Genomic DNA, 13,013 nt, shown 5'->3' on the forward strand with positions numbered 1-13,013 from the left:
CTTTCAAGCACCACTGTACATCATTTCTCACTCACATATCTCTCCTTTATGACCACAAAGACAAATTCTAAGCTACATTATTATATTACAACATTCAAAATCTTGTGAGATGACATCCCATCTCCCAAGACTATGATCACGTAACTATGTCTTCCAAGTTTCTCTCACATGCACATACATAAATGCCTTTTTTTTTTTAAATGCGTCCAGGCTCAGCTGACTGCAGCAGCTCATTTGTGGTGTCTGGACAACACAACTTTATATTGACATTAATATTGCGTAGCAAAAAAAAAAAAAAAAAGGCTGGTTGGTTCTGCATAAGCTATATGTAGCATTAAAACATATGAATTATGTCAGGGAAAGTCCTGGTGTCTACATGAACACAAATTATTGTTGACCTGTTAAATAAACTTTGTTGGGGCAAATAGACCACCACTGTAGATATTCATTAAATCACTCGAACATTTGAGCTAGCCTGGCACACTAATCATACAGACCCTACGCTGTATATTCAACATTGCCAGGCTACACAGAGTGGTTTTTGTGCATCAACATAATTCGATAGGTTAAGTTGTTGATACAGTCTGTATATACACCCACGGTTGATGTTTTACCATCTGTTTTCATCTTGAAAAATCCAAAAATAGTAGATTGTTTTTTTTTTAAAGTCGTCTTCCAGCCAGTTCTGAATGTTGTTCTTCTGTTGGCGGTTACCAAAATTTTGAATGTGCACTGTGCAGCATTCAATTATATCACCCCTCCCCCACTTCCGCCACATTCCCCCCTCCTTCCTTCATCTTCAGACACTGCAAGTCAAGTTCCGATCTGTTTTAGTCAGTTGCTTTCTATTAATCTCTTACTTTTTTTGAGGGTGAAAATACCCAGGGCTAGACTATAGCCGGGGCTATAGCCCCGAGTGATGAGGCCTAATAATGCCACTGGTCAGAGGGAATACAAAAATGCTTTTTTTAAAAAAAGGGGGCCACTTCCCTTGCAGGTCATCCTGGAAGACCTAAATTATGAATTCAGTGTCATAGCTGTCAGGTCAAATTTGTTTGGCCCAGCAATTATCAATAACATTTAAGCCAGTGATTAACACCAAAAACTATTTTGAACTTCAACTTAGTACAAAATGGCTAGAGATAGGCTTAAGAATCTTATATGTTGTTTATTGTTATAAAAGAAAATGCTTTGATATTCAAGATAATTCTGCTTCTTAATATGTAATATGTAAATTGTTGTATTAACACAACCAAACAAACAAATAATCATTTTCAGTGAGCCTGGAAATTCAAGTGCTGAAGGGGAAAACAATTTTATATATATATATATATATATATATATATATATATATATCATCTCATTATCTCTAGCTGCTTTATCCTGTTCTACAGGGTCGCAGGCAAGCTGGAGCCTATCCCAGCTGACTACGGGCAAAAGGCGGGGTACATCCTGGACAAGTCGCCAGGTCATCACAGGGCTGACACATAGACACAGACAACCATTCACACTCACATTCACACCTACGGTCAATTTAGAGTCACCAGTTAACCTAACCTGCATGTCTTTGGGGGAAACTGGAGCACCCGGAGGAAACCCACACAGGGAGAACATGCAAACTCTGCACAGAAAGGCCCTCACCGGCCACGGGGCTCGAACCCGGACCTTCTTGCTGTGAGGCGACAGCACTAACCACTACACCATCGTGCCGCCTATATACACTACACCACCGTGTCGCATATATATATATGAGATGGGACTTTGGAGTTGAATTTCTACTTATTTACAAACAGGAGCTGTTTGCTAATTAGCTAGCAACGGGAATTATACAGTGCCTGACACAATTATTGGCACCCCTTGTAAAGATTAGTAAAAAGGACTCGGAAAAATTTCTCTGAATAAAGTTATTTAAATTAAAGGTTAGATTTTTTCTCTTTTTTTCCAGTGTGAAATGAAGCTACTTCCCCAGAAGGTGGATTTTTTTCTCACCTTTTTTCCCTTTTTTTTTAACTAATCTTTACAAAGGGTGCCAATAATTGTGGAGGACACTGTAGCTTGCCAACTTAGCCTTTTTGTGCCCCTTGTATTCCCCAGTTGTCTTGGCTTGTTAGCATTCTCACATATTTTCCAGTGCTACGTTCTTTGTTCCACTTGCTAGTTTACTTTTTGCAGTACAGTGCTGTCTGTGAGCTGATGTTAAGACTCATGACTACACTGTCAGCTGCTGAATTGTCTAGACACTCTTATAACTATTATACCTTTCTCTTAAGCTTAATCTCAAATTTTGTGCTTCACATAGTCTGTTCCCAATGAGAAATATCTTTGATGTACAATAACTGATGAAAAATGAAGTTTTAACTATTGACATCTATGACAATTTTGCACTTGGTGCACACAGTCTGCTCTACTTATTAGAAGGAACATAGAAATCAGACATCACTGTGGTCGACCTCAACCCAACAGACACAGTTGTCAGGCGGTGGAGACAGTGACAGTTACAGGTTCAGATTTTATTACAACAACAGGCAAAAATATCTAAACTGTAAGGCAAAATAAAAGTCAGGACACAGACAGAAGTCAGGCAGTGTGCAATCAGAGTAACCAGGGCAAAAGATAAAGACATTCACCAAATAATCAGAACAGGATACTGTGACGTAATTAGGTATTTCTGTTTCTGCATTGAAAAAAAAAATCCCAAGTTGCTTGTCATATCACAAATCTTTAGAAAAAAAAAGTTACAAAAAATTACCCCAAAGTTACATAGTGTAAGTTTAGCAAGGATTAACTTCTTATTTTCTGCAAGCAATACAAGGGAAATTAGTTAAGGACGTTTTTACACCTGTTGGTTGAGTGAACATTCTCATGGTTGTCTTGATGCATTTTGGTTCACTTGGATTTTTCTCTGTGCGAAAAGAAACCAAACCAAGGGGAAAACACTCAAAGTTTATGAACTCATCAACTGTTTTTTTTTTTGTTTTTTTTTTTACCAGAGCAAATGAACTATATGTGTGAATATGCCCTAAGAGTATCTTTGCTCAACTTTATTGTTTTAACTGGTATGACATCCTTTGATGTCAAAATCTTGAATTTTTTTCTCTTGTATGCTTCTTCCACTGTCTTTAAAATAAGTGCATGCCAGCTTACAGCAGTGTCATTTTGTAAAAATGCAAATTATGGTGTTTGCGGGTAGAGTGTGACAGAAGAAGGTTCTGCCTAATGCTTCATCTTGACAGACGGGAGAGATGTCTAGATCATGTGAGGATTAGTAGAATAGAAAAGCAGAGAAGCACATCTTGCACATGTACCAGTGGTTTAATACAGACAAGTAAAAAAAAAAACAGGTTTCACAAACTTGTTTGATGGAAAGGTTGGTTGAAACCTATTATTAACCTGAGCCTTTATATTTCAGTTCTGTAAGTGTGTTTATACATGTATATTGATATTTGAGATTTTTTTTATTTTTTATTTTGTTTAAATTATTCTTTGGATCGCAAATGTTTTCATTTCTTCTCAGTGTATGTATGTTAGTTGAATTAGATGATACACTGAAGCATTTTGGCATGTGAGAGGAGATAACAAAAGTTAAAAGCAGGGCATTACATTAATACCCCTCCCATGAGACCAGTTCCTAGTGCTGATTAGCAGCTTACCTCCCTTACTCTTTTATGGAAATGAGCAGATGTTTAGTTTCAGTATTACAGCAGTATCTCTGACAGGCTCTTGTGGCATCAGCACTTTTTTTTTTTCCTTGCAGCCTGGTTACACACAGAAACAGGTTTAGGAAGAGCACAAAAGCCTAGCAGCTACATCTGTACACCATCCTCCTGGCATGCAGTGCATGTGAAAATGCAGCACTAGCCTGTGGGTGCATTAGATGGTATACATTATGTTTCTAGCTAATGCGTTTAATGAAAATGGCATGGATCATCAGTAGCTTTGGAAGTACATGAATTGAAAATGCAAATGAATTATTTCTTACTGCATGTTGTTGATGTAAATATAATACCGTTCCTTTATATCTAAGAATTTAAAAGCCCCAATATTAAGATATTGTCCTGGTAGAATTTGTTGTTTGAAGAAAGAAATATATTGTGCCAAAAATAGAGATGTGCAAATGATGCCTGCAATATTAGCTCCATATTTCATGATAGTCTTTTTCACAGTGAAAATGCATTTCACAGTTTGAAGTTTTTCCTACATCTTCCCTCCATTCTGTATTGCATGAAGAAATTCCATTACTCATAGAAACAATTAAAGACATTCTATTACATTTTATTTGCAGTTCAAGTAATTCTGTCTATCTGGATTATTCAAAATGTCATTGGAAACCCCCCCGGAATTTTGTTTGGCAAACAAATAAGCAACATTCATCATATTTGCAGAACTTTCCTGGCAGTTCATTTACTATCTTTTCCTAGTTACATTTAAATGCTTTATGCTACTTTTCAAACAAGGTTCAGGGTTGAGATTTAATTTTCTGCTGTTCTCGCTGTATTTAAAAGTTGGCTTAAGAGATTAAAATGAACTGTTGATTCCACCATAGGTTCTGAGCTGATGCCCAAAGCTCTCTCCACACGGATTATTGGGGGCATCTGGTGGTTCTTCACCCTTATCATCATCTCCTCCTACACAGCCAACTTGGCAGCTTTCCTCACTGTGGAGAGAATGGACTCGCCTATTGACTCGGCTGATGACCTGGCCAAACAGACCAAAATTGAATATGGTGTCGTAAAAGATGGAGCTACTATGTCATTTTTTAAGGTAGAATTTTCTTTCTAATTATACATTTGGTGTGTGTGTGTGTGTGTGCGCTCATTTTTGATTTCTACTTTTTTTTTATTCGTATACAATACAATTATACAAAACAATCACAATACAACTAAGATTTGATTTCTACTTTTAATACTGTGTTAATGGAACCATAATGCGGTCCAATAGAACCATGGTTAAAGAACAGCAATAGTTTAACCAAGGGATTTTTTTTTCAGCTTGAAACAAGTTTTCAAAAACATCTTATGTTTGTGTGAGAGAGCATAAAGAAAAAGCAATACAGTTCTTCAAAAGAGAGCTGTTAAGCATTTTCTTCTTTCTAGCTTAAAAAGTTACTACTTGAACACATCTACTTTGATACATGGTATCAAGTATTCTTTTAATATTTTTTCCCATGTTGTAAGGTTTTCAGCCTTTTTTTCTGTTGGAATTTTCCAGTTTAGTGTATAAACTAATGTAAATACCTAATTTAATTTAATTTATCAAGAAATGTTTCTCTATTTCTATTCTCTGTTTATCCTGTAATGATGCTACTGAAATTTTAATTTCCCTGAGGGAACCCGCCCAGAGGGATCAATAAAGTTCTATCTAATCTAATCTAAACTGGAATTTCTATAATAATTCTATAATTAAAAATATAGAAAGAATTATATAATAATTCAATAATGATAATAACAAGCCTCGATGGGCAGCACGGTGGTGTAGTGGTTAGCGCTGTCGCCTCACAGCAAGAAGGTCCAGGTTCGAGCCCCGTGGCCGGCGAGGGCTTTTCTGTGCGGAGTTTGCATGTTCTCCCTGTGTCCGTGTGGGTTTCCTCTGGGTGCTCCAGTTCCCCCCACAGTCCAAAGATATGCAGGTTAGGTTAACTGGTGACTCTAAATTGACCGTAGGTGTGAATGTGAGTGTGAATGGTTGTCTGTGTCTATGTGTCAGCCCTGTGATGACCTGGTGACTTGTCCAGAGTGTACCCCGCCTTTCGCCCGTAGTCAGCTGGGATAGGCTCCAGCTTGCCTGCGACCCTGTAGAACAGGATAAAGTGGCTAGAGATGATGAGATGAGACAAGCCTCGATAATTAAAATTCTATCGTGAGAAAATCTAAACCTTGCCAAAATCCTGCCAGCATAATTTACCTTTCCAAAATAGACTATATCACTCATTGATTTGAAAAGGCATTTTTGTACATGGCGGCACAGTGGTGTAGTGGTTAGCGCTGTCGCCTCACAGCAAGAAGGTCCGGGTTTGAGCCCCGTGGCCAGCGAGGGCCTTTCTGTGCGGAGTTTGCATGTTCTCCCCGTGTCCACGTGGGTTTCCTCCGGGTGCTCCGGTTTCCCCCACAGTCCAAAGACTAGGTTAGGTTAACTGGTGACTCTAAATTGACCGTAGGTGTGAGTGTGAATGGTTGTCTGTGTCTATGTGTCAGCCCTGTGATGACCTGGCGACTTGTCCAGGGTGTACCCTGCCTTTCGCCCGTAGTCAGCTGGGATAGGCTCCAGCTTGCCTGTGACCCTGTAGAACAGGATAAAGTGGCTAGAGATAATGAGATGAGATTTTTGTACATATACATGTCATGTGGTGGTCTAGGACAACCTGTTGGATGTCACTGTGGCTGAATTCTGAAAAAAAAAGATGAAAGAATTTGGTTGTTTCCAAAATTGAACTTTCCTGCCAGTAATATACTTTGCTATATCTGCTTTAAGAAAACACAAATATACATAAAAATATTGATATAAATATAAATAATAAAAATGTGGAGGCACATGGGGTGTTTTTCAGTGGAACAGGAATGAAATATTTAAATGTTAGAATTTTATTTGTGGTTGTGATGCATACAAAAGAGCAATATATTTTTATTGAGTGTCACAACAGACAAAACAATTGCCCTATCATTTTTAAGATCATGCTCGTCCTCCCCTGTCAATTGCAATGGACTTTGCCAATCACGAGCATCTGTGAGCTCATGTATTCAGAATAGGGCAGCTTGTGCATCGTGTGTGAAAAATGCAGCAATGAAATGTTTACCAAAGTGTCTATATTATTCATTAGTCTTGGTGAAATTTAATACAACCCCAAATCAGAAAAAGTTGGGACAGTATGTTGAAATTTAAATTAAAACTGAAAACAATTATTTGACCTGTATTGCATTCACAACAATACAACAGCACTTTATTTGATGCTTTATCTTATGAATTTTATTGTGTTTCAAAATAAACACATTTAAATTTTGATCCTTGCAACAAATTTTTAAAAATTTGGGGACAGTAAAGCATCTACCACTTTTTAATGTTGCCATTCCTTCTCACAACATTTAAAATATGTTTAGGGACTGAAGCCACCAAGTGGTGAAACTTTTCAGGTATTATTTTGTCCCATTCTTCCTGCAAACAGGTCTTAAGGTGTGCAACAGAACAGGGTCATCATTGTCATATTTTTCGTTTCAAAATTCACCACACATTCTCTTTTGGGGATGGAGGTGACAGGCATCCACTTCTTCCACAGCCATGCATTTGTAATGTGTGCTGAATGTGGTTTTCCATTGTCTTGCTGAAATATCCCTGAAAAGATGTCATCTTGAAGGCAGCATATGTTGCTCCAAAATTTAAATGTACTCTTCTGGATTAATGCTGCTATCACAGAAGTGAAAGTTACCTATACCAAGGGCACTGACAAAACCCCATACCATGACAAACCCTGGCTTTTGGACTTGTTTGGATCATCATTTTCATATTTGGTCTAGAGCACATGGCATCCATTTCATAAAAAAAAAAAACCTGGAATACTGATTCATCTGACCACAATACACATTTCCACTGTGTGATGGTCCATCCAAGATGCCTCTGAGCCCAGAGAAGTTGACAGTGCATCTGGACACAGTTAACATAAGGCTTCCTTTTTGTACATTAAAGTTTAAACTGGCATTTGTGGATGTAACTCCCTACTGTAGTGCTTGACAAAGGTTTGCAAAAGTAGTCCTGAGCCCATGTGGTTATATCAGCTATAGATGAATGATGGTTCTTCATGCAGTGCCGTCTGAGAGATCGGAGATCACAGGTGTTCAGCTTAGGCTTGCGCCCTTGGCCTTTACGCACCAAAATTCCTTCAGATTCCTTGAATCATTTAATGATATTATGCACCATAGAGGCAGTGGCGGAGCCAGACAATTTTTCTAGGGGTGGCCAGACTGAGACCATTGTTCACACAGGGGTGGCACATAAACTGATATATCTTCTTGTTGTTATTTTTCTGTGTGGCAAATCGCTGTAGGCCTAGTGGTGTTTCTTGGTCACTCACTCCTTAATTTGGGCAGGCAGTGACTGCCATGTAGAATTACATCATGAAGACCTGTATAATAAGCTTTTTAATGTATTACTAAGCTGATTAAAACAAAAAAAAACTTAAACAGTTGTGAAAATTATGCCTTTTTAATTGGTGATAAAGCTCACAATAATTAAAAAATTACACACACACAATATGTAAATACAAATTAAAGAGAAGGTACTTATAGGTACTTATACTCGTGATTGCGGCACATTCCGATTTTTTAGAATTCCGTCCATGATTCAGATAGAGGAAACTCTGAGGCGTAGTATGGAGAGGAGACAAGGGGATCAGGACACTTCATCCACTGACCATTTCATCCAATAGTTAAGACATTTTGTCCAAAGCCTTTTTCATACGCACTATCAATTATTTTATATTTCAGGTATTCCTGTGTTCGTGAACGAAAGCCCTGCAAGAGTGCTGCTCTGTGCCTAAAGATTTAACATGATCCAGCCGACTTTAAAAAATTAATAACTCAGCCAATGGAGCTCGCAGCGAAGCCAAATTTTACAGGCACCTCCCTCTAAGCCTCCCCCTTGGAAAGAGCATGGTCTCGGGTCCGTAGGACCGCGCCTCAGCCCGGGATTCGTGAAAGAAGCCCTCGCGAGAGCGCTGCTTGGCGCCTAAAGACTTAATATGATCCATACTATGGCACTCATTTGCTTTACAAAAATGTGTTTTGCTTCAATCAAATTCAATTGAGAATTCCTCCTTTTTTCAAACAAATAAATACCTGAAATATAAAATAAGTCAAGTCAAGTTAACTTTATTGTCAAATATGCTATACATGCTCGACATACAGCACAGATGAAATTTCAGTCCTCTCTGACCCACAGTGCAAACAGGCAATGCAATAAATAAAAACGGAATAAAAATAGAATAATTGAAAAAAAACAATATAAACAGTTTAATCACTCTAGATAAGAACTAGACATAGACTAAATACTCAAACAAACAATATAAACAGTATAAACACTAGATAAGAACTAGACAAAGACTAAACACTCAAACAGACAATATAAACAGTATAAACACTAGATAAGAACTAGACATAGACTAAACACTCATATATATATATATATATATATATATATATATATATATATATATATATATATATATATACACACACACATACATAGATACACACACACGTAAATTGGTGCAAATAAACAAACAGTCAAGGGCACTTGAGGTATAGCAGGTAAACATGAAATAAGCAGTATAAACAAACTAGCATCTGTTAAGGTGAAGTAGTGCGGAATAGTGCAAATGAGCGAGGTAAAGTGAGATGTGCGGTCCCTGAGTTCAGTGTGTTAATGAACGTTGAGATGTACAGTGCTCAGCGTAAATGAGTACACCCCCTTTGAAAAGTAACATTTTAAACAATATTTCAATGAACACAAACAATTTCGGGCGGCACGGTGGTGTAGAGGTTAGCGCTGTCGCCTCACAGCAAGAAGGTCCTGGGTTCGAGCCCCGGGGCCGGCGAGGGCCTTTCTGTGTGGAGTTTGCATGTTCTCCCCGTGTCCACGTGGGTTTCCTCCGGGTGCTCCGGTTTCCCCCACAGTCCAAAGACATGCAGGTTAGGTTAACTGGTGACTCTAAATTGACCGTAGGTGTGAATGGTTGTCTGTGTCTATGTGTCAGCCCTGTGATGACCTGGCGACTTGTCCAGGGTGTACCCCGCCTTTCGCCCGTAGTCAGCTGGGATAGGCTCCAGCTTGCCTGCGACCCTGTAGAAGGATAAAGCGGCTAGAGATAATGAGATGAGATGAGACAATTTCCAAAATGTTGACAAGACAAAGTTTAATATAGCATCTGTTTAACTTATAACGTGAAAGTAAGGTTAATAATATAACTTAGATTACACATTTTTTCAGTTTTACTCAAATTAGGGTGGTGCAAAAATGAGTACACCCCACAACAAAAACTATTAAATCTAGTACTTTGTATGGCCTCCATGATTTTTAATGACAGCACCAAGTCTTCTAGGCATGGAATGAACAAGTTGATGACATTTTGCAACATCAATCTTTTTCCATTCTTCAACAATGACCTCTTTTAGTGACTGGATGCTGGATGGAGAGTGATGCTCAACTTGTCTCTTCAGAATTCCCCAAAGAAAATAATTTCTTTACACCACAAAGGTGAAGACTACAAGAAGATCAGCAAAGCTTTACTTATCAGTCAGAATACTGTAGCAAAAGTGGTACAAAAATTTAAGAAAGATGGAACTGCAACCATCTCACAGAGACGTCCAGGTCATCCACGGAAGTTAACACCTTGACAGGAGCGTCTTCTGATGAGAATGGTTGAAGAAAATCGGCATGCAAGTTCACTGCAGTTATCTAAAGAAGTAGAAAGCCAAACTGGGGTGACTATTTCCCTTGACACAATACGGCATACACTGCAGAGGAATGGCATGCATGGATGCCGTCCACGAAAGAAGCCTCTCCTAAAGCCCAGGCACAAAAAAGCCCGCCTAGAGTTTGCCAGGGCCCATGCTGACAAAGATGAAGACTACTGGGGCTCTATACTCTGGAGTGATGAGACCAAGATAAATGTTTTTGGAACTGATGGCTTCAAAACTGTATGGCATTGCAAAGGTGAGGAATACAAAGAAAAATGCATGGTGTCTACAGTGAAACATGGTGGTGGCAGTGTCCTTATGTGGGGCTGCATGAGTGCTGCTGGTGTCGGGGAGCTGCATTTCATTGATGGCATCATGAATTCACAGATGTACTGCTCTATACTGAAAGAGAAGATGCTACCATCACTCCGTACCCTTGGTCGTCGTGCACTTTTCCAACATGACTAAACACACATCTAAGGCCACTGTTGGATTTCTGAAGAAGAACAGGGTGAAAGTGATTCAGTGGCCAAATATGTCTCCTGATCTGAACCCAGTCAAACACCGATGGGGAATTCTGAAGAGCCAAGTTGAGCATCACTCTTCATCCAGCATCCAGTCACTAAAAGAGGTCATTGTTGAAGAATGGAAAAAGATTGACATTGCAAAATGTCGCCAACTTGTTCATTCCATGCCTAGAAGATTTGGTGCTGTCATTAAAAATCATGGAGGCCATACAAAGTACTAGATGTAGTAGTTTTTGTTGTGGGGTGTACTCATTTTTGCACCACATTAATTTGAGTAAAACTGCAAAAATGTGTAATCTAAGTTATATTATTAACCTTACTTTCACATTATAAGTTAGACAGATGTTATATTAAACTTTGTCTTGTCAACATTTTGGAAATTGTTTGTGTTCGTTGAGATATTGTTTAAAATGTTACTTTTCAAAGGGGGTGTACTCATTTAAGCTGAGCACTGTATGTATGTGTGTGTGTGCGTGTGTGTGTGTGTGTGTGTGTGTGTGTGTGTGTTTGGGGGGGGACTGTGAGGATGACATGTCAGATGCTGAAGGGGGGGCAGCGGAGTGTGCGAGCAGAATCTGTGGCAGGGGGCAGAGGGGGGAGGAGGGGCAGAACAGGTAGGGAGTTGAGCCTCCTGACCGCCTGGTGAAAGAAACTGTTCTTGAGCCTGCTGGTTTTGGCCCGGAGACTCCCCAGTCTCCTCCACCACCGACAGCAGACTGAAGAGGTTGTGAGATGGGTGGGTGGGGTCGCCTGCAATTCTTATGGCTTTGCGGGTGAGGCGGGAGTTATAAATATCCATTAGAGAACTGAGCGTGTGTATGAAAAAGGCTTTGGACGAAATAACCTGTATTTGTACTCGATGGTCGGTAGAAGCATCTTATCTTCAGAAAATCTGACTTTTTTAAATATGGGTCAAAACCACACATATCTATCTTTGCTCGATTGTTCAAATTGTGGTAATGCTGAGAAAATTCAGCATTGTTTACAGACACACTTTCAGCAGCTACCATCTGAGTTGCTTTGTATATCCACCATCATGGCGGACGCTCATGATGTAGCACATTTTGATCATGTGGTTGCAAGTCATCTATAGACAGCTACTTGTTTTTCTTCCATAATTGTGTTGTTGGTGGTTGATATTCAAGTTGAGTGTATTACCGCCACCTCCTGTTTGGGTGGAGAACTACTGGTTTGAGAGTGCGCTGTTGAATTGCGTCCATATGGGAACAACTGCATACAGACATACAGTGGGGCAAAAAAAGTATTTAGTCATCCACCAGTTGTGCAAGTTCTCCCACTTAAAAAGATGAGAGAGGCCTGTAATTTTCATCATATGTACACTTCAACTATGAGAGACAGAATGGGGGGAAAGAATCCAGGAAATCACATTGTAGGATTTTTAATGAATTAATTGGTAAATTCCTCGGTAAAATAAGTATTTGGTCACCTACAAACAAGCAAGATTTCTGTCTCTCACAGACCTGTAACTTCTTCTTTAAGAGGTTCCTCTGTCCTCCACTCATTACCTGTATTAAAGGTACCTGTTTGAACTCATTATCAGTATAAAAGACACCTGTCCACAACCTCAGTCACACTCCAAACTCCACTATGGCCAAGACCAAAGAGGTGTCAAAGGACACCAGAAACAAAATTGTAGACCTGCACCAGGCTGGGAAGACTGAATCTGCAATAGGTAAACAGCTTGGTGTGAAGAAATCAACTGTGGGAGCAATTATTAGAAAATGGAAGACATACAATACCACTGATAATCTCCCTCGATCTGGGGCTCCACGCAAGATCTCACCCCGTGGGGTCAAAATGATCACAAGAACGGTGAGCAAAAATCCCAGAACCACATGGGGGGACCTAGTGAATGACCTGCAGAGAGCTGGGACCAAAGTAACAAAGGCTACCATCAGTAACACACTACACCACCAGGGACTCAAATCCTGCAGTGCCAGACGTGTCCCCCTGCTTAAGCCAGTACATGTCCAGGCCCGTCTGAAGTTTGCTAGAGAGCATTTGGATGATCCAGAAGAGGATT

General features: G+C 39.4%; 1 protein-coding gene across 1 annotated transcript in view; it reads left to right on the forward strand.

The window, feature by feature from the left end:
• Window positions 1-13,013, forward strand: part of grik3 (glutamate ionotropic receptor kainate type subunit 3) — a 258,630-nt gene that overhangs the window by 225,816 nt on the left and 19,801 nt on the right. The window contains exon 13 of the mRNA XM_060922177.1: window positions 4,544-4,761. Coding sequence (XP_060778160.1) covers window positions 4,544-4,761 — 218 coding nt within the window. The remainder of the gene's footprint in view (window positions 1-4,543; window positions 4,762-13,013) is intronic.

The sequence above is a fragment of the Neoarius graeffei genome, chromosome 5 (assembly GCF_027579695.1).
Source record: "Neoarius graeffei isolate fNeoGra1 chromosome 5, fNeoGra1.pri, whole genome shotgun sequence".
Lineage (NCBI taxonomy): Eukaryota > Metazoa > Chordata > Actinopteri > Siluriformes > Ariidae > Neoarius > Neoarius graeffei.